Source organism: Mesocricetus auratus, unplaced genomic scaffold (genome assembly GCF_017639785.1).
Source record: "Mesocricetus auratus isolate SY011 unplaced genomic scaffold, BCM_Maur_2.0 Super-Scaffold_15014, whole genome shotgun sequence".
NCBI classification, from domain to species: Eukaryota; Metazoa; Chordata; class Mammalia; order Rodentia; family Cricetidae; genus Mesocricetus; species Mesocricetus auratus.
The window spans coordinates 6338329-6360707 of NW_024429186.1; the positions used below are offsets into that span (position 1 = coordinate 6338329).

At 53.8% G+C, this 22379-nt stretch overlaps 1 protein-coding gene across 7 annotated transcripts in view; it reads right to left on the bottom strand.

Annotated features, from left to right (window-relative positions):
- The window catches only part of Mta1 (metastasis associated 1), a 39467-nt gene that overhangs the window by 14549 nt on the left and 2539 nt on the right, over positions 1 to 22379 (bottom strand). For 4 of the 7 annotated variants that reach the window (XM_040742348.1, XM_040742347.1, XM_040742346.1 and 1 more), the window contains exons 2-6: positions 11640 to 11707; positions 6740 to 6833; positions 3677 to 3727; positions 2972 to 3098; positions 2836 to 2899 (exon numbers count right to left, since the gene is read on the bottom strand). In XM_040742348.1, coding sequence (XP_040598282.1) covers positions 2836 to 2899; positions 2972 to 3098; positions 3677 to 3727; positions 6740 to 6833; positions 11640 to 11707 — 404 coding nt within the window. The remainder of the gene's footprint in view (positions 1 to 2835; positions 2900 to 2971; positions 3099 to 3676; positions 3728 to 6739; positions 6834 to 11639; positions 11708 to 22379) is intronic. The other 3 variants (XM_040742351.1, XM_040742350.1, XM_040742349.1) reach the window with 1 other exon arrangement.

The following is a 22379-nucleotide window of genomic DNA, read 5'->3' on the forward strand; positions in this document are numbered from 1 at the left end:
AGGCACGGAGATGCACCAAGTACAGAGCTCCACGCCATGTAGGATGCAGGCTTTCATGGCTCACCCAGCTCGGTGCCTGGCCACCAGGCTGAAACTCACACATCAGCCTTTCTCAACATTCCCTGTCTCAAGTTTTAAGGCCCACTACCCCAGTCCTAGTTTTTTTGGGGGTGGGCGGTCTCTGTGTAGCTTTGGAGGCTGTCCTGGCACTCGCTCTGTAGACCAGGCTGGTCTCGAACTCAGAGATCCACCTGCCTCTGCCTCCCCAGTGCTGGGATTAAAGGTGTGCGCCACCACCGCCCGGCCAGTCCTAGAATTATAGTCTGCACAGCACTGGTCTGAGTAGTAGACTCCTGGGCCTGAGATCAATGCCTCCCCATCACCCGGTTCTCAATGCTCCCTGGGATCTCTAGTCCCTGGCCTGTGCCTGCACACTTTGCTGCCCAGCTCTTCCACAGCTCCAGGGCTGCTGGTCCTCATCTTTGCACTCCTTCCCGTGACTAGCAATTCCTCTACCTTCCCCACCCCCGCCCCATTCTACTTCTGAAAATAACTAACTTCTCTCAACTGCCGCATTGGGGTGTTAGTACCACACACAAGGCCTGTCAATCAACCGCTGCACTGGGGTGCTAGTACCGCATACAAGGCCTGTCAATCAACTGCAGCATTGGGGTGCTAGTACCACACACAAGACCTGTCAATCAACTGCAGCATTGGGGTGCTAGCACCGCATACAAGGCCTGTCAATGCTGCCTTTCTAAGGGGCCCAGCCCACCCAGTAGACAGTGGTGACGTCAGACCTGTCATTGTTCAAACCCATATCATTTCCCTGAATTACAGAAAGCACGCAGCCTGTTCCATGCCAAATGCCACTAGTGGGAAGGCCTGGGTGGCCCGACCATGCTAGGTATCCCTTCTGTTGGCTATTACTCTTCATGGTAGGGTTCCTGTTTCTTTCCTTTTTGTTTTTTGGGTGATGGGGGGTTCAAGACAGGGTTTCTCTATGTAGCCCTGGCTGTCCTAGAACTCACTCTGTAGATCAGGTTGGCCTTGAATTCACAGAGATCCACCTGCCTAAGTCCCAAGTGCTGAGATCAAAGGCGTGTGCCACCACGACCCAGCAGAGTCCTGGTTTCTTGAGACTTTGCCTGTGAGGGCCGAGACTACTGGCAGTTATGCCTGGTAAGCCACAGGTATGGCCTGGGGGAGAGCAGTCTCAGGCACACAGGGCAGAGGAAGCAGGAACCTGCTCTTCTCATCGCTCAATACTGCATGTTTCCTAAACACCTAAACGGAAAACACTACCAAAGAGCACATGGGCCTCTCCACCTGGGTGTAGGCATCAGCGCCTGGAACCCTGCCTGCCTGCCTGCCTGCCTGCCTGCCTGCCTGCCTGCCTGCCTGCCTGCCTGCCTGCCTGCCTGCCTGTCTGTCTGCCTGCCTGCCTGTCTGTCTGCCTGCCTGCCTGCCTGCCTGTGTGCCACCCATGACACTGGGGTTGCCACTGGCTGTGCCGCATTACCACCGGCCCGTGGCCCACAAAGGCCGTGACTGCCCATCCTGCAGTCCCCTTCTCCACAGCTGTTAGCAGGGGTCCTTCCAAGTCCCCTCTGCCCAGAGAGACACTCGCGGCGGCAACCCCAGCCCCTGCCCCAGACGCCTGTGCAGCAACAGTCCTTCATGCCCTGCTCCCCCCGTGGCCCTGCTTGCCTAGAGGACTGCCACCGAGCGTCTCATGGCTGCTCAGACTTGCGGCTCTGAAGGGGTTCAGGTAGTGGTAGCTGGACCACCGTGTCCAGCTCTTTCAGGGCTCTGTATGGCAGGAGTGGGGTATGACGGAGGACGGAGTGGGGTATGACAGAGGACACGGGGGTCTCCCTACAGAGCAGGTTCTCAGTGAGAGCTATATTCAGAAACCACCCAAGTGGGGGGTGTGGCTGACCGTAGGGCATCTTCTGCCATCCGGGTACTCTAAGCGTCAATGGCACTCCCTGGGGGCACACAGGAAACGGGGTGCTGTCTATGTCTAGGCCAGCCTGAGCTGGCTGTACATGGGAGCCTCAGGCCACAAGGTTCGAGCTGAGCTAGTGGGGTCCCAGAGGCAGCTCCCAGGGGGCCGGGGGGAGGAGGAGGGGAGAGTGGGGGAGGAGGAGGATGTGGTGGTGTGAACTGGACACACCCGCTTCTCACCTGACTATCAGGTTCCTTCCGACCGCCACATCCTCCAAGTAACTGACATGCCAGCCACCGAGCCTCAGAAATCTGACCCTCCCAGCAGTGGTACAACACCGGGGGTGACATCTAATGGGGGTGACCATTTTGTGCAGTGTGACCCTACATAAAAGCTACTTATCCCGCCGGGCGGTGGTGGTTCACACCTTTAATCCCAGCACTCGGGAGGCAGAGGCAGGCGGATCTCTGTGAGTTCGAGGCCGGGCTGGACTGACAGCCTCCAAAACAATACAGAGAAATCCTGTCTCGTAAAACCAAAAAAAAAAAAAAAGAAGCTCGAAGGCCAGCAGCCAGTCCTGAGGTCACTGAGGTCACTTTAGACTGTGGACACTGACAGCCTGCACAGGCTTCCGTTTTCCATGTGACACCTACGGAGCTTTTTTCCAAGCACCCAGGTAAGAGACAAGGTATAAAGTGCTCACCAATTCCAACCACCTATCCCCTGAGTCGGAACCTCCACACGGGTCATCCTGAGGGACTGCCTAGCAACACCTGCTGTGACCAGCAGGATGCAGACGAGCGTCTCTGAGTCCTGGTGACAGGTACTGTGAGCAGGGAAGGAGCTGCAGCACAAAGGGCAGACGGCAGGAGGACAGGTCTTACCTCACGCTCCAGGTAGGACTTGAGCGACTCGGTCTCGTTGAGCAGGGTGACGCTGCATTTGCCCCTGGAAGAGAAGGGTGGGTAAGTGGAGGAGGGCCAGGCAGGCAGCAGGGCACCAGGTGGGGGTGGGAATTACCTGATGTGGGTGGCAGGCAGAGACTCCAACTGCCGAGAGAGGAACAGCTCCCGATGCCGCAGCTGGTGCTTCAGCTTCTCAGGCAGGTCCACCATCTCTGGGTTCTCTACCTCCTCCTCCACCTCCCCTAGAGGACAAAGAGGCCCTGTCAGTCACCTCTGTAGATGGCAGCTGAGAGCCCCAGCCCCAGGTAGTTCTCCCTCGTGCAGGGCACCAAGCACGGAAGGGCCATCTCCTGCCTAGACATCACATCTCACGCCCATTCCAAGGTGGCTCGGGAGCTCTGGGCAGGCCCCATAGATGTAGATGCCTGGCAACCCTGGAATATAGGGCTCAGCATCAGGACAGGAAGAGGAGGACAGTGTTGAGACTGGCCTTAGAAACAGCAGGCAGAGAGAGGCAGGAAAAACATGGGCACACTACATACTCAGGACAGGAAGTTTCACCTGCCAGCCTGAGGCCAGACGGCCCCATACAAACACAGCAGACTGCCTGCACTAGCAGGGTAACCCCCTTGAGGCCTGGGCCACAGCCAAGTCTGGGCTACAGGCTGAACATAGGGAATCCCAGCCCTTAGCCGGCCGGCAGGGGATGCAGGGATGGGCATGTAGGCAGCCCATCCAGGATACATCCACCTGTGTGTCACCCGCCCCAGCCCAGGGACACAGACGCGAGGACACCCTCCTTGCAGAGGTCGGCTCTTACCTTCCTCGCCGGTGTCCGCCCCCGGTCCGGCTCTATAGCAGACTGACAGGGCTACATAACAGACAGACAGCGCCCAGATGACAGGTTAGGGCCAGTGCCAGCGCTTGCTCCCTGCCCAGGGCCCGGACCGAGGAGACATGGGGGCCACAGGCCTCCCAACAGAGGACAAACACCACCCCATGAAAGACTGCCTGTACCTCCTGACTGCTCCAACTTTCCAGCTACCCACCCGAGTCCCATCCCTCTTCAAACTACGGCCTGAGACCTTCTGTGAGTGCAGCTCTTGTCTGCCCCAAGCAGAAGGCTCACACATACTCGACCAGTCTGGCCCTAGCCCCTCTCTGAATGACAAGAACAGGAGTGGGGGCCTCCAGACAAGACTGCCCAAAGAAGGGCAAGAGAGCAACAGGACAGGAGGAGGACAGTGACGATTGGGAGAAGCCCAGGCTATACCAATGTCACAGCAAGCACCTCAGGTGGCTTGGCTGATCAACAAAATATTCAAACAAAATATATCAACAAAGTATTTTTTGCCTATCCCAGGTCCCCAAACAGGAGAGTATGGAACAGTGTGTGCATAATGACAGCCCAGGCTCCCCTAGAGTGTCAGCAGGGGGACAGGCCTGCCAACACCCACATCTCCAATAAGCCTGCCAGACATGGCGGCTCTCTGTTGCCCCCATGTGGTGACAGCCCAGCATTCTGGCATTTTTTGGGGGAAGCCTTAGGCACCTTAGATGGAGGCCAGGGCTGGGAGATTTTTTTCTTAGTATGACTGGGCCCCAGGATCCTGGGGCATCTCCACTGAGCTATTTTCCTCCTAAACAAGGCAAGCAGGTCTGTTCAGAGCAGCTCCTGCCCAGCAGACAGGAGCTGTGCACACACCAGCTAGAGCCTGATGTCATGAGGCCCAGCTACCAAGTTACATGAGGCCAGCTTTTGTGCACGCCCACTCTGTATTTATTATACAGTCCATCTAAGGAACATAGCCACACCCTCTCTGGGAGAGGGGCCTGTGGCCTGCATCAGTGCCAGGTCCCAGGTACAGTTCCCCACAAACACTGACACAGGTACCAAGTGGTTCCAGGATGCCCTTATCTCTTCTGGACCTGGAGCAAGCCAGACCCCATCAGAGCTACATGTACAGCCTCTGGCCCCAGCTCTCCCTAGAGACCTTCCAAAGGACAAATCCAACAGCAGGTGGGACAGGCCCACCCTGGATCCAAGCCTCCCCACCCCAGGCCCAGAAGTGCTGGCTCCGGCCCCCAGCCACTCCCGGGCTCACTCTGCTAAGCCCTAGCCTTGCTCTGGAGGGCACAGGAGAGAGGCCAGGCCACATTTCCCTCTGTGGGCATCTGGAAGGGGTTTCTGCTCCGGGTGCACCACATACTACAGCGTCCGGCTTCCCATGAGGGCAGGGCTTGGGCTTAGACATCCTGGCAGGGTACCAACTGGGAAGCCAGAGGCTCTGCGAGCACGAGGAAGGACTCCCGGGCTCCTGTGAGATGGCTCCTTACTGTGGAACCAGCTGTGTGTGTCCTGGCTATGCAGTCAGGAGGCAGCCCAGGGACTGGGGCACTTGGCAGTCACAGCAGACTCTGGCACCTTGATGCCTCTCCTTGGCCTGATGAAGCTCACCAGAGGCCTAGCCAGAGACGCCCAAGCGGCTTTTCTGGGAGCAGAGTGTGTGTGTGAGTGAGTGTGTGTGTGTGTGTGGGGGGTGTCTCTGTAGCAGTGAGGCTCTGACTGCAGCCATCCTTACCGTAGGTCACTGTCTTTCCGGCAGACCACTACCCTCCACTGTGGTGGATACAAGATGACCCCAACTTTACTGCAGACTAGGACCCACACCTGCAGAACCCCAATCATACCAAACATTTCTAGTGCATGAAGCCTATGTACCCACAGGCCATAGCATGGGCTTTGAGGACAGGGGTTGAAGGAGCCCAACTCTGTATCCAAAGCTGCACTTCCACCTGAGGCAAAAACTCAGGCTCACAGTGAAGTTACCCAGGCTACCCACAGGGTGACAGCAGCTCCACTGTACAACCAACCCTGCTCTAAGGTCAGGTCTGGCTCCTTCCCGCTCCTCCCTAACCTAGACCCAGAGCTGGGGAAAACAGCCAGTTCTGGACACCCTGCCTCTTCAAACACCCCTGCTCAGGGTAGGTTTCTAGGGCTCCCATAAGACTGGCTGCCACCACAAGGATATCCTGGCTCCTGCAACCCTGCTCGCACCAGTTAGGGGAGTGAGTGAGTGAGTGTGTGTGTGTGTGTGTGTGTGTGTGTGTGTGTGTGTGTGTGTGTGTGTGTATGTGTGTGCATAAAGTACCCTCCTGGGTGGACAGCCCAGGCAACTCTGCTCCTCTCCTGCTCGGAGACAGTACCCACAGTGACCATAGCCTCACAGTCGCCCAACTCAGGCAGGGCAGGCCCCCAGGTCAAGCACCCAGGGCTCAGCAGTTGTCCAACAGTTCTGCTCCAGTCATGACACCCAGCATAGAACATGACAGTGGTCTATGCGGGTCTGCTTCAGTGAGAGGTCAGACCCTAAGTGTGAGGACCAGGCAAGGTTCCGGGGGAGGAAAAGTGCCCTTGGACCATGCTTATCAGGGTTGGTTTGAGCTCCCTTGAGTAAAGGGGAAGGTCTTTGTTTCTGAAAACACAACCATCTTCCAGTGAAATGAAAACAGTTATCTCAAGGGCTACACACGACCACAGCCTCCGCTCTGGTCAGTACCTTCCTTATCATCTGCCCTATGGGTCTGAGCCAGGCTCCAGGTACATCAGCATCCCACACTGGCCCATAACTACGGGCATGGGGCGAGAGGCAGGAAGAAGGATGTTTTACCCTAGGCCCTGAGTAAACAGGAGGTCCAAGAGGGACTATGCATTTGTCCAGAGCTGTAAAAGTGTCACCAGAATCCAGCTACGACAGTAGAGGACAAAGTAGGCCAGCAGATGGCCTCAGTGAGGTTAGGACCCAGGAGTAGGCACTGGAGGGGACAGGCACATCACCCCGGGGGACAGGCACATCACCCCCGGGGACAGGCCGAGACTCACTTGCATGCTTGTCAGCCAGGGCGATGAGGCTGCTGGAAATGTCCCGCCTTCTGTAGAAACACACCACCTTGGCTTCCACATTCCCGTTGGCCGTCTGTAACAGCAAGGCAGAGGTGTCTGAGCAATGGAGGCCCCAGAAGGAGCCTCAAGACAGGACCAACTTCCCCCATCCAGCGACATTCAGGAGAAAAACGACAAATCACCAATACCTGAGCTGAGGACACATCCAAAGTCAGGTAAACGTGACCAAAATAGAATGAACCTCGGCTAGACACGCACATTGATTTCCTCCCACCCAGAGATCTGGGCCCATGAGGTGAGACCCTGTCTAAAAACTACTAATAAGATAATACTGATGCAAGGTTATAACCCTGGCTAATGTTCCCGCCCTGGATGGAGAAAGCATAAATTACTTTTAAGCTCTATACAGGCACAGGTTCGTTTCCTCACTCCTGATACTCACTCACACTGACATGGTCTGTGAACACGCGCTGTACCCAGAGCCATCATCCATGAGAACTCTATCCTTCCTATGCTCAGGCCACCCTTCTCTTGTGGTTGGCTCTTGTATCTGACAGACCCCACCATGGTGAAGCAGTTCATAGTCTGAAGCGTCAACACGCAGTGAGTCCTGCGGTAACAGAAGCCACACCCCGAGACAGCCACTTGGGCCCTGACTCCCTCAGGTTCCTGTGGGCCTGAGCTCCCTCGCATCCAGGCCAACACCGTTACACATCCCTCAATACAGCATTTTAATGGCCCCGTTTACACTGCCTTCATTTCTCTTCCTGCTGCTGTGCTAAGTTACTTTGACAGAGTAACTTAAGGGAGGAAAGGACAGCCCGGCTCATAGGTCCATGTCAGAGTGCACAATGTCAGAGAAGTCACGGCATCAGGAGTGTGAAAGAGCTAGTCACATGGTACCCACAGGCAGCAGAGCGAACAAAGGCTTCTGCTGCTCACCTCTCCGTCTCTGCTCACATGGTCCGGGATCCCAGCCAGGGAATTGTGCCCCAGAGTGGCCCCACTCAACGAACATAATCAAGATAAGACCCCCTGCCCTCCCCAGGTGTGCCAAGAGGGCAGCCTGGCACGTGATCCCAGATTCTGTCAAGCTGACAATACCAGTCAACCATCACGTACTCTGACTGCATAGAACTACAGAAAAATGGCTGCGCCCCATTCCCCAAATTCATGTTCACTCACATTTCTCTATTTACCTAATTTTCCACTCAACTATCACGGAATCCTCCCAACAGCTTACAAGTGGGGATCAGGGACAATGCTGAGCTTTGGTCATTGGAGACACTCCATATCATCTCTACGGGTGTCTAAGCTGGGGTACCTCTTAGTACACCCAGGGTGATGGCCTCACTGTAATAGCGGGCAGCTTCCACGGCCTTCTCAGAGGCCAGCAGGTAGTCATTGGCTGGGTAGGTGACTAGGCCTTGCCTTCTGCACAGGCATGGAGAATGCAAAGTGCAGCTGTGGGTGCGTGCCACCCACTGCCCTCCGAACTGAGAGGAGGTTCATGCCACCCACTGCCCCCTGAACTGAGGAGGTTCATGCCACCCACTGCCCTCCGAACTGATGAGGTTCATGCCACCCACTGCCCTCCGAACTGAGAGGAGGTTCATGCCACCCACTGCCCTCCGAACTGATGAGGTTCATGCCACCCACTGCCCTCCGAACTGAGAGGAGGTTTTCTGTAGGGTGTTTATTTGAGACAGGGTCTCACTATGTAAAGCTCTGGCTCGACTTGAACTCACTATGTAGACCAGGCTGGCTTCAAAATCAGAACCCCACCATCCCTGTCTCCAAAGTGCTGAGATTAAAGGCATGCACAGCCCCCATCCAACACCTCTAAATTATTCTCCCTCCTTTTCTGAATGACAAGACACACCCAAGAAGACCCTCTGTTTGGTCCTGATTCCTTCGGTCACTCCTACCTGTTGTGGGGACTCGTTTCCGGTAATTCCTTCTAAGTGGGTGCTGGGTTAGGGAACTGTCTGGTTTTCCCGTCCTACTTTCTTTCTTTCTTTAACATTTTATTATTTATTATGTATACAGTGTTCTACCTGCCTGGTGTTTACCTACACACCAGAAGAGGCACCAGACCTCATTACAGATGGTTGTGAGCCACCATGTGGTTGCTGGGAATTGAACTCAGGACCTCTGGAAGAGCAGTCAGTGCTCTTAACCTCTGAGCCATCTCTCCAGCCCGCCTGTCCTACTTTCTAGAAAGAATTCTCCATTGTCTCCAGTCTTCCCTTTCTGTTTTCACTTCAGAAGTCCATGCTTATTTTGGGGAGCCTCTCTCACTGTCCCCAGGCCTGGTGCTGTCTGCCTCTCCCTTCCTGCACCCTGAAAGAACTGTCCCTTGCACTAGCTGTCCCTTCCCTCCTAGCCCCATTTTCATGCATTATGCATTAATCTTGCTTGGCCTCCAGAATCCAGGAGTTTTTCAACACCGAAGGACTTACTTGTCTTTGCTCTGTAGCAGGGTCCTGAGACAATTTCATGTGTGTTGAATGTGCTAACTGTGGATGGCAGTCAGGGACATCAGGCAAGTAATAGTGCCTCGTTAATCTCAAGTATTGAAGGGTGAAACCTAGAGCACCTCTCTCAGACTGTGGAGATCAGAGGTGCGGTCTACCATAGAGACCCATACTGCACCACACCACAGAGGTCCATGGCAACAGCCCAAACAGAAGCCCGGATAGGAGCCCTATCCCTGTAACAGAGGTCTGACACTGACAGACAGCAGGGCTGGGAATCTGAGCCTGCCAGCCCAGCTCACAACTCCCTACTACATGACTTGTCCTCTGCACTTGGCTTTGAGGTAGGTGACACTTATGCCACAACATCACTCAAAATGGTGGGGCTGACACAGCTACATGTGCTGGGACAATGGATACCCTCTGGCAGCTGCTCACTGCAGGATACAGGGGACACAGCCAGCCGCAGACCTGGCCCACTCACTGAAGCTGGGATACTCCTCTACAAACCTGTTTGCCCACACCTATAGTAGCCAACTGTTCAAACCTATCATCTTGCCTATTGCCATCTGTGGCCAGGGCCAACCATGGGGTACCTGTCCAGAATCTGGTCCCAGTGAAGTACATCAGAGGAAACACTAGTGCCCACCTATGCCATGACGGGCCTCAAGTCTCCAGAAGCTACCTGTATACTCAGACCAATTCATCTTCCCAAAACACCCCCAGATGTGTGCATAAGTAGACACGTGCACGCACACACACACCCCTCATCCCTGGGCTGCAGAAGATACTGCTGTAGCAGCACAAGGCTTAGCACAGCCTGGCCACATGGGTCCCAAGGAGCTGGTAAGGTCAGACCCTGGAAGCTGGGGCTACACCTTCGCCTTCATCAAGAGCCCTCAGGGCCCGGTCCAGGCTCAACAGCGCCACCTGTGGGGTAGCGTCCAACCTTGCCCTCCCTGTCCCATTTGATCCCAAGAATCCCAAGCCACCATTCCAGCAAGCCTGGGGTCGAGAACAGCCCCTCTCACTGGCCTATGGTACTCAAGAAGGCTACAGGGGCCTCAGGGCCACCCGGGCTGGCAGGAAAGAGTGTGTTTATAGAGACACAGTTCTGGGAAATTGGTCATGTCCTCTACCTGGCACTAGAGGAAGCAGAGCAGGAAATGTGCCTGCCTACCCCAGCACCCTAGGAAAGTCTCAAATCATGTGTCTACTTCAAAGCCAAGAGTGGGTGGGCTACATTTGAGGCTCATAGTAGGGATATGGCCATGAGCTCCTAGAAATCCAGAATGGACAAGAAGACTCCTACTGTGTATGCAAGCTATGACTTTGGCTGACATGACCCCACCCCACTCTCCAAAGAGCCAGGAGGTCACTCCAAGCAAATGGATGCCAAGGAATGGCACCCATTTCTCCACACTCCTAGCCATCACCCTAGGTGGTGTGTGGATATCCCAGGGCTCCAGTAATGGAACAACCATGCCCCCAGACCAAGGAGTAAGTACCTGCCAAGGATTCCCAGCAGACACAAACCATGGTAGAAGCAGTGCCTGGGGTAAGACACCAACAGGACCGCAGTGTATAAACACTACATGCACCCTCAACACTGTAATGCACAGAGCAGACAACTTCTCAGTGTTCATGGTAGTCCTGTGGCCAGAGTGTGTGTATGGGTGGAACCAAGAGCACAGAGGGCCGCAGCCCTTGGTCTGTGACTATTCTCCAGAACCATCCAGACCCCCGAGCCCTGGGTGCGCTCAAGTCCATGAGGGCACCTGCCTCGGACAGACCAGCGCTTGCCTGGAGATGGGGTGGGGGAACTGGTAACACCTCAAGGTCGCCCTGAGTTTGTCCTCAAGAAGCCTAGGCATGCTGGGCGTTGGTGGCACACCCCTTTAATCCCAGCACTCGGGAGGCAGAGGCAGGCCGATCTCTGTGAGTTCGAGGCCAACCTGGTTTACAGAACAAGTTCCAGGACAGCCTCCAAAGCTACAGAGAAACCCGGTCTCGAAAAACCAAAACAAACAAATAAAGCTTAAGCACAGGCCGGAGAAGCAACTTGGTGGTTAGGAGCACCGGCTGCTCTTCCAGAGTTTGCTTTGGATTCCCAGCACCCACACTGCAGCTCACAATCATCTATAACTCCATCGAGTTCCAGGGCATCCAACTCCTTCTTCCGCTTCCTAAAGCACAGATAGCCACGCAGACAAAACACCCATACACATCAAAGAAAAAAAAAAAAGCCTAGACTTGGCCCAAGAGCCACAGGAACTCACTTACAGCCTCTCCTGGAAGGGACATCAAAATCCAGGCAGGAAGACCCTGCCCACCCGCAACAGGGGAGGCTCCACCTCTCCCTGCCAGGGCCAGGCAGCAGCGACACTGTGTGGAGCTCTTACCTTATTGAGCTCTTCAATCCTGCGGATCAGGTACGGGTTGCTGGAGGAGTTCTCAAAGTAGACATAGTCTGCAAACAGAGAAGTCATCAAACATAGCACCAGGTCTCTAAGCCATCCCCGCTGTTCTCAGGATCCCAAAAACCTGATGGGGAGCCCCAAGCAGACCCTCTAAGTCCTAGGCCCGCTCTGCTAGGGGGTCAGAGAGCTGGCAAACACAGGAGGCAAAGCCTCTTCTATTGGATGGACAGTCCCAGAGAAGGGTGCCAGGCCAGATCACAGCTGCTGATGGGCGTGGGAGAGGTGGGATTGAGGGGCTATCCTGGGAAAGGCCTGGAGCTCTCAAGCATCTAATGTCAACTGCCTCCAGGAGCACAAGCCTCCTGGGAAAGCTGACTGCAGCGTCCCCTTAAAGCCCAACTCCAAATACCCGAGGCCCCTGCTCAAACTACTGGACACCTCTCCAAGCAGCTGCTGCAGGCAAGAACACTATGTCTCCCATTCACCACCACAGGCCGGGCTCCACAGACAGACACCAAGACTTTCAAAACTGGCAGACGCAGCCTAGACAGCTCAGATCACCCCACTACCACAGTGCCCCAGGAATCCCAGGGCAGAGAGTATGCTGGATGTCATCCTGCCAGGCTGGCAGAAGTCCTTGGCACTGAACCCCTCCTTAGCCGAGCTGACTAGAAGGTTCCTCTGGCTGAAATGGGCAGCAGCAGCAACTGCAGTTCCCTGTCCCTGTGCAGGCATGCGCTTGCAGACCTGTCACCACATTGCTTCCCGAGCCTGTGCCGCCCAGCAGGTCAGCCACATTGCTACAACTCCAGCAGCTAGTGCTCAGCGGCATTCAAAGGGTCACCTGGAAAAGCAAGGCCCACGGGAAGGAAGGCGTACGGAACTGGAGCAAGTCACTGGGCTTAGATCTGGGGCCCTCCTGGGGCCCCCTGTGAAAACACCCTGATGAATTCCACCAATGTGGATCATTTCTTAATAAAGCTAGTTTTTAAAAAGGGCATTCAAAAGCATTGGTGGTTCAGTGGTGCTTGCCTGCAGTACAGGAGGCCCCAGGCTCCATTGCCAGACAATGCAGAAAAAAATACACTTTGAGTCAGGTGGTGGTGATGCACGCCTTTGATCCCAGCACTCAAGAGGCAGAGGCAGGCGGATCTCTGTGAGCTTGGAGCCAGTCTTGTCTACAGAGCAAGTCCCAGACAGCCAGAGCTTTATGGAAAAATCCTATCTCAAAAAACAAAAAAGTTTTAAAAAGGAAAGAGACATCCACAATCTAAACTTCCGTGATCACAAATCACAACAAATTAATCCCCAAATTATTTATACTTGCCAAACCCTGGGATAAAATCTAATGCCTCCCAAGTAGAGAACGAGCAAACTGGTGCCCGGGGTGACACATGAGAGGTGGCACCAAGGCAGGAGGGCTCCCTCACGGACAGGGCCACATGTTAGGTCTGTGGCTGCGTGACTCAACCACACACCTTCTCCAAACCTCACGCTAGTAAGAAGGAAACCCAATCGTGATCAAAACGGTAACAAACATTAAGCTGATAAAAAGCTACAGAAAACCACCATCGGCCATGACAGCAGGGACATCCCAACAGGCCCCAGGGTTGTGAGGAGGTAAGGTGACAAGGAGGTGAGGAGATGTTTTACACCAATCACTGGGACAACTCTGATGAAATGGACCAACCACCTAGAAGCAAGCCAGTACAGCTTACCCGGGAGCAGAGGCCAGCACACACCTGCAGAAGACAGATACACACATACCCAGTCACACACACACACACACACACACACACACACACACACACACACACACACACACACACACACACACCGTCAAAAGGCCTGTATGATAAAAGTACAAACAGTAGCTGGGCTGGAGAGCTGGCTCGTGGTTAATATGCACAGCAACACCCCAAGGAGTGACTGACAAATGCCTATAAGTTCCAGCTCAAGGATCCAATGCCCTCTTCTGGCCTCCACAGGTACTGTGCACACACCCACACACACAATTAAAATCGCAGGCACTGCACGAGGTGCCCACGGGCTACAACAGAGACCTTCTGCAGTGGTCCAGACAGTAGAATTTAGGCACGTAGGTCAAGTCTGAACTGAGTGCAATACGTAGTAGATACAATCAAACTGATGAAATTACAAAGTACAGACGAATTAATGCGAAAACGAGTGGCTTTGGGGGGGGCAGCAGCTCATGGTGGTTACTGTGCTGCTCATGTATCAAGGCTGCTATGGCGCAGACCTAATAACTGCACGCAGGCCTCCAACAGGACCACTAGCATGGGGTCTGTATGCAGACAGGGGTCTGAACAGACACAGCTGCTGCGGATCTCTGTATGTTCTTTTTATGGGCCTGTTCTCCCAGGATGTCCAATGTAAGCTCTCCCCACACCTGGGAGTGTCTCCTTCCCAGACCTCGGCCACGCCCAACAGTCCTTGGTAACAAGCCCCCTGAGGAGGCAGAGACCGAGTGATGAAGTCACCATGACCAACCTCCAGTAAGCGCCCAGGTCCCAAGGCCCATCCCCATGTGTGTTTCCATCATTAGGAACCACATGCTGGCCTGCACACCTTCCCCTCCCGAGACCCAACCATGGCCTTGGCTGGTCTGGCACGCCATTCCACTTCAAGGAGCACACAACTGCGTTCAAGAGCACTATAGCCTCATGAGTCTTTCTAGCAAAGTCCGGGCCCTGATGGCAGTCTTGGGGAACACCCCACACCTCACGGCAAGGAGTGCAGGCCAACCTCACAGAGCTGCTGAGGTGAGGACTCCCAGCAGACTCGGGCTCCTGCTGATGTGGCAACATGAACTAGGAAACATTCCTGATCAGACCTTCCCACTTTATCTGCCCCCAGTAAGAGTGAACCTACACCGTATAAGCTTCTCAAGTAAGTGCTGCTCAGCCATGACTGCTAGGTAGTACTTTACAATGAATTAACAGCGTTACCAGGTGTGTGTAGCAAGATCTAACTCAGAAAGGCATTCATTGTGTTAATGACAGCGACTGTAAGTGGTTTGCCTTCATTTGGGAATCTTGCACTCTGGTCCAAGTTGAAGCCCTAACAAGCTACCCTCTGAGTCGCACACTGGGTCAGGTCACACCGTCTGCAGAACCAAGCCTTTGCAGTCGTCTGTGGTACTGGCTCAGGGGAGCCTGGCTGCCTTTCTGGCTCTTGATACTTCTTTTAAACCAAGTTTCTTCATTTATCTAGTCCCATCCTTCTCTGCCCCCCATCCCGCCTGTCATACATCTTAGCATACTCCTCTCTCATCAGTACTTTCCTAGCTTCTTCCAGCTAGGCTCACAGACTGTGCCAGAGGCTTCTGACGCCTCAAACCAATGACTGGACCGCACCAGCAGCACCCTTACCTCGGCAAGGAGTTCACTAAGGCTGCACACTGTCACCTCGCAACAACACGCGCGCGCACGCGCGCGCGCACACACACACACACACACACACACACACACACGCTCATCGTCTGACACTTCACTCCGGGGGCTATAGGGCTAGTAAGTACACTGCTTCGACATTCACTTCTATTGAACCCTGGTTTCCTGAGGAGGGCCCCTTGGTAGCAGATTCTCTTCGATTTTCCTAACTGTCCTGACCACTCTGCTTCCTCAAGCTGAGGCCACTGTAACATCAATACATACTGTACCCCTCCCACGCAGTAACGGAGTTCTGGTTATTGAGCAAGGCTTTACCATTTGAAGTAATCAATGACTGATTAGTCCTGCCTTAAAATTACAAGGTCTCCAATTTATGCCACAAGTGTATCCACAGCACACATGGACTCAGAACGGTGAGGCCACCGTGTCTGTGGGACCTGTGGTGTTGAGCACACATAAAAGCAACTGCTACTGTGATACTGTTGACAAAGGAAATGCGTATTTGGTCTCCATCCCCACTTCCTGGCACATGGCTCCTAAAAACCTTGGGACCTTCAGAGAGATAAGAGTGTCCTTTTCATGTGCTACTACAAGATATGAGCCCACACAGAAAGGCCTGGTCCCCAGCTTGATGGTGTTAGGGGTGGGGCATAACAGGTCTTCAGGCCACAGCAGGCATGCCCAGGGAGGGAAGGATAGATAGGGCCTGGGTTCCTTTCTTGTTTTCTTTTAATGCTCCAAAGCACCATGAGATGTTCAGTTTTGTACCATCTTGCATTTCTTTTTATTTATTTATTTATTTATTTTGGTTTTTTGAGACAGGGTTTCTCTGTGGCTTTCTAGGCTGTCCTGGAACTCACTCTGTAGACCAGGCTGGCCTCGAACTCACAGAGATCCGACTGCCTCTGCCTCCCCAGTGCTGGGATTAAAGGCATGCGCCACCACCGCCTGGCTTACCATCTTGCATTTCTATCCAAATACTCTGCTGTGTCACAGGCCCAACAGCAGCAAGGACAAGTGACAGATACCAAAAACCTCAGAAACTGTAAGCCAAGAAAAGCCTTTCTTCCTTGTAAAGTGGTAGTCTCAAACTGTGACAATAAAAAGTTGGCTAACACAGGACACCGTGAGATGGTTATACTAGACAGGACGAGGTGGGATGGTTACACCGGAGGCTTTCTGTTGCCTATCACAGAGCTAACCCCAGAGACCAGCAGGACCAGAGGGTAGAGATCTCAGCTCTGCATCTGAGCGCCTCCCTGTGTCCAGCAAACACACCTGCAAGCTGCCCCAGCAAATTAATGGAGCCTGAGCAGTGCAGGGAGAGCGGTGGGTGAGCCACGGCGGCTCAGTTAGGAGCACAGGCCACAAACAGGGGTGCACAACTAGCCTGTGAAATGCGGTGTGTGTGTGTACGTATGTGTGCGCGCGCGCGTGCACGCGCCTGATGGGTCTGAGCCCTCAGCTACAAGGTCTGTGCTGTCTCCAGGCAGATGGTATCAGAGCTCTATTTAATCATAATATACCCAGCCAGTGACCCATGCAGACCTGGATGGCTGCTGCTGTGAGAGCCCCACACCACCAGGCTTGACAGCAGAGACACAGTGCTCTGTGCTGAGCCTGAGGAGGAAAAGCTTGCTGGTTAGAACCCACAGTCAGCCACGGAACATACATACATTAGCTTCACAGTGGCCTTGTTCCAATAAAACTTTATTTATGGGCAAAGTAATTTGAATTTCATAAAATCTTTTCATGTCATGAAGTATTCTTATGATTTTTTTCCTCAACCACATAAAAATGTAAACGCCATTCTTAGCTCATGAGTCACACAAACCTAGGCAGTGCGGCTTGCCAATGCAGTTTGCCAGTCTCCAAGAGGCCCTGACGTGAGCCAGGGTCATCTGAATCTCACCAACGTGCCTGCTTGTTTGCTTTGTAGAGCAACAGGCCAAGGCCAGCGACCAAGAACACTTGTAGTCAAACCCGACGGAACCTAAACTGGGACATCCCTCACAATACACGCACACACATGCACACGCGTGGGCGCATGCGCACGCACACACACACGCGTGTGTAAATAAAATCAACAAGACGCTGGGCAGTAATGGTGCACACCTTTAATCCTAGCACTCAGGAGGCAGAGACAAGGCAATCTCTGTGAGTTCGAGGCCAGCCTGGTCTACAGAGCAAGTTCCAGGACAGCCAAGGCTGCACAGAGAAAGCCTGACTCAAAAGCCAAAACGAACAAAAAGAGCAAAGTCATTGATGCACACCTTTGATCCCAGTGCTCATGGGGCAGAGGCAGGAGGATCTCTGTGAGTTCCATCGAGGGCAACCTATCCTAACTAACTCACTAGTTACAGTGAGTTACAGAACATCCAGAACTATACAGGGAGACACTGTCTTGGATAAACAACAACAAACAAACAAAAACGGACAAGCCAATTCTACACTTCTTAAGGGAAGCCCAGAAACCAGGACGGTGTGTACTCTTTTGTAAAAGAGCACAGCTGGAGGACTCACGCCAGCTGACTTCCAACACTACAGTAAAGCCACAGTGATGTAGCCGCGCACCGGCGGAAGCTGACACAGACACCGTCCACCACAGCACCAGCAACCTCACTTCTGTCGGCGCCGCTGCCCAGATGATCCAGAGGGCAGGACTGGACACTCGTGCAGGAACCCTTGCACGGGAACCAGGAGAATAGAAAAGACAAGCTCAAAATCTTGCTTTTCTGTAATAGTCCATAATATATAAGGACTCCATAATAAAAAGGACTTTGTGATCCTGGTTCCCGATACACAGAACACTTTCAGTCCTCTGAAAGGGACTGCGGTAGAGTATAAGCCAACTCCTGGGGCTGGGGTACAGCGCCGTCCAGTGTGAGCCGGGCCTTGAGCTTCTACACCGCAGATAATAACTAAGTAGTCAGCTCCCAGCTTCTAGCAGCAAGAAACAACCCAACTTTAAAACCAGGGAAATAGCCGGGCGTTGGTGGCGCACACCTTTAATCCCAGCACTCGGGAGGCACAGGCAGGCGGATCTCTGTAAGTTCGAGACCAGCCTGGACTACCAAGGGAGTTCCAGGACAGCCTCCAAAGCCACAGAGAAACCCTGTCTCGAAAAAAACAAACAAACAAATAAATAAATAAAACCAGGGAAACGTCTGCTGGCACAGAGGTGTATGAATCTCTGAGTTAGTTCTAGGCCAGCCTGGTAGATTTAAGGAATTCCAGGACAATTAGCTACATGGAGACTGTGTTAAAAAACAAAACCACAGCCAAAACCAAACAAAAACCAAAAGTCAAACCTAAGCAGCTGAATATGGCAGCTACACCTTTGATCCCATGCAGCAGAGGCATGACCGGCACAAGTTCACAGGCACGGGGGCAGCAGAGGCATGATGTCACAAGTTCACAGGCACGGGGGCAGCAGAGGCATGACCGGCACAAGTTCACAGGCACGGGGGCAGCAGAGGCATGACCGTCACAAGTTCACAGGCACGGGGGCAGCAGAGGCATGATGTCACAAGTTCACAGGCACGGGGGCAGCAGAGGCATGATGTCACAAGTTCACAGGCACGGGGGCAGCAGAGGCATGACCGTCACAAGTTCACAGGCACGGGGGCAGCAGAGGCATGACCGTCACAAGTTCACAGGCACGGGGGCAGCAGAGGCATGATGTCACAAGTTCACAGGCACGGGGGCAGCAGAGGCATGATGTCACAAGTTCACAGGCACGGGGGCTAAATAGCAAGATCCTATCTCAAAGACCCAAACAAACAAATTGACAGGGACAGGAACAGTAACACATACATGGCACTCTGAACTCATGAGACGCCAAACACCATCGCCACCAGGGAGCTCAAATTGAAAACAGCAAGGGTGCTGGGCGCATGCCTTTAATCCCAGCACTCGGGGGCAGAGGCAGGCAGATCTCTGTGAGTTCGAGGCCAGCCAGGGCTACACAGAGGAGCGTACCCTATATACCTGCAAAGCACTGTGCAAGCAGAGATGGCAGGCTTGTGCCGAGGGAAGGCTGGGCCTGGACTCTTGCTCAGAGCATTTTAGATCGCCACCTGCCGGACTCTCAAGAGCTACATGTCGACGGACCATTCAACCTACAACTGCACAGTTGTACATTTTTATTCAGGAGACACGAGAACCCATGTCCACTGTTTTTCACCTTGGGAAACCTGAAAACACCCCAAATGTCCATGGACTGGTGGATACCCGGTGACACACCTGGAGAGGAGCGCTATGCAGCGAGGGAAAGCCAACCTCGTGTAAAACTGACTCCCATATTCAGTGTCTGGTAAAGAAACCACCTCAACGGACCGTTCCCTCTAGCCGTCAGTCTGGGGCAGAGCACAGGGGTAGGTGAGAGAGGACACCAGGAAATGTGTGGGATTGTGGGGATGTCTGAAGGTCCGTAGCGACATTTGTCAAGAAGCACAGCTCTAACAGGGTGGGGTGCACACTTGCAGTTCTAGCACCAAGAACTGGGACACGAGGGTACTATAAGCTCAGCGGTTCAAGGGCAGCTGGTCTGGCTAGCACAGCTGCTGCCTCACCCCCAGAGTGGGGTGGGGAGCGCACCAGAACCCACAGACAGCACTGGCCCTCCACGCCCAGCCAAGAGGCAAGGTCCTGCGAACCCTTAGCTCGTTAAACCCTCCAGACTCCAGCTGCAGCACCCACGTCCAAAGCCTGCGTCTCATTCAGCCAGGCCCAGCCAGTCTGTGGCTCAGTTGTTTTCCATCTCCAGTTTAAGGACAGACTGTCCAACGAGACTGACCAATCCGTGTTCAGGAAAGCACTTGGCACCTCTGAAGCCACATGCTTGAGATCTCAGACTGCGCTCCACCATCTACCCTCAGCATTCCCGTAGCTGCAGCTTCAGCCTCTAGGGGTACCACACTCCATCCTGGCCCGCGGGCATGTCACCCTACCAGCACCCCACTAACCCTCAGAGGGCCTTTGGTAACACAGTAATGACCTTGGAGGGCAGCCAGCATGGGGGACCACCTCACCGGCCCCACAAAATCTAAGGTGGGGAAGAGGCCAAGACCCTACCTGCAAAATCCTAAAGGCTCCTCTAGGCTGAAGCAGAACAGCACAGGGCTAGAGCAAGCGCCAAGTCCTGCAGGCCACCAGGGCCCCAGGGGCAAAGAAAACAGCAGGGTCTGAGCAGGAAACTGGCTAACAGGCCCCTAAGTGGTCATAAGCAGGAGCATGGACAGATCAGAGCCCCTCGGGAGGATTACCCATTAGGGGTCACAGCCCGAGCCAGGAGGGGCTACAGGGGGCTGCACCCTATCGATGCATAAGGCCTCCCAGGTCTAGACTTGCCAAGGAAATCCTGCCCAGGAGCAGGCACAGGGGCCACATCTGACCCTGCCTCACAGGCTAGTGGTCAGAGCCATAGCTCTCCCAGATCCCACCCATGAAGGTAATGCCAGCAGCCCTCACGCATGCCCCAGCTGATGTGGAGCCCAAAGACTGCTCTGAGCAGGCAACTCTAGGTCAGGAAGCAAGGAAAGACACCTTCAATCTTAACTTCCTGAGAACACAGGTGTGAGGCACAGTGCATGCTGGGACAGGACAAGCAGGGGCCTGGACAGTCAAGCGGGATCAAGCTTGATAATTGGCCAAGAGCATCCAAGAGCTCATTAGAGCCAGCCTCGGGCAGAGAGGGCCTATACTATACCTGTCTCAGGAATTCACCCTAGCATCCCTTACGACATGTTCAAGTGACATTCTGCTTCCTAGGTCACCAGCACCCTGCCCAGTTGGGACCCCCTTGGAGGTCACTGTAGATGGCACCAGCCCCATGAGCCTATATGGAAGGAGGCGCCATGTTTTAGGCTTCAGCCCTGAGAGCTGTGTCTTTGGACCATTTATGTCAGTTTTGTTGTTAATACAGGAGTTCAACGCCAAGATCTTCCCTCTCAACCAAAACAATTCCGAAGGCTAGAAGCAGGCACACAGCCCACCTCCGGCCCCACATGGGGGTAGGCTAGCTGTGCTCAGCAGGGAGAGAGGAAGGGCAGCAAGGTCCTGCAGCCCTCCAGCCCAAGTTCAGCGGAGAGTTCTGCGGCTCAGAGGCTGTGCAGACTCCAGAGGCGCTGCAGCCCTGGGCGGGGCCGACTTCTGCAACTCCTGCTACAGATGCAGGCTTGGGGGAAGAGTCAACACTTGTGGGGTCTTCCCTGAAGCACGTGCTGTGACAAAGAGTTGGGCAGGACCCAGAGCTTCAACAGGGCTCTTCAAAACCTGCCCTGTGCTAGGGGATACCAGAGACACTAGGACACTGCACTGGCTGACAGTATGGGTATTCCCTAGTTTTCAATTATGGAAACATATTAGTAAAAACTTTCAACTGAAAAAAATTGTTGGGACTGAATCTATAGCTCCGTGGTCCTAGTCTTCACTATTTCACACAAGGCCTGGGTTTGGTCCCCAGCACCACACACTATATTAAAAAACAAGCAAACAAAACCAGGCTGGACAATGGTGGCACACACCTTTGATCCCAGCGCTCTGGAGGCACCCTGAGTTCAAGGCCAGCCTGGACTACAGAGTTCCAGGACAGTCAGGGCCACACAGAGAAACCCTGTCTCAAAAAAACCAAAGCAAACAAATAAAAACAAAAATACTGAAGCAGAACCCAAAACTGTGTCTAACACCACGATTAAATACAACAAAACAACAAATTGATGATTTTAAATGAAAACCCCAAGGTAGGAAACCAAGGGGCTGGCTTTGGACTCATGAAACACCATACCAACGCAGGACACGGCCAGCTATGATGTGGCTGTGGTCTGCAGGTTGTCACTTCCTGTCATCTTTCACAAGCACAATAAAATAAAAGCAAAAGCCACTCAAAAGTATAGGGGTTAGCTTCTTGCAATGAGAGGGAAAAAATACTCCAGAGGGAACAGCGGCAGCCCCTCAGGGAAGGGAAAAGGCTCCCACGTGCAGGCAGCTCTAAGGCAGAGTCTTCTGTTCACAAATGCCAGCTGGTTTCATAATAGACGCACAGGTAAGAAACCCCTCAGCCGTCACAGGCTGGTTCTGGTTTGGCAAGATCCCAGCTCTCAGAGGAACAGCCTCAGATCTGCTACCTGCCTAGCACTGACAGGCAGAAACTATTCAGCGAGACCACTTCTTGAGAAAGTGGCAGTCCACGATCCCTCCCTGGCTGACTACCTGTCCCAAGTGGTCTTCTGCAACCTCTCCTACACCGTCACCCAGCCTGGGCCACCCTGACAAGGTCCCCAGACAGCATGCCAGGAAGAACACAGGG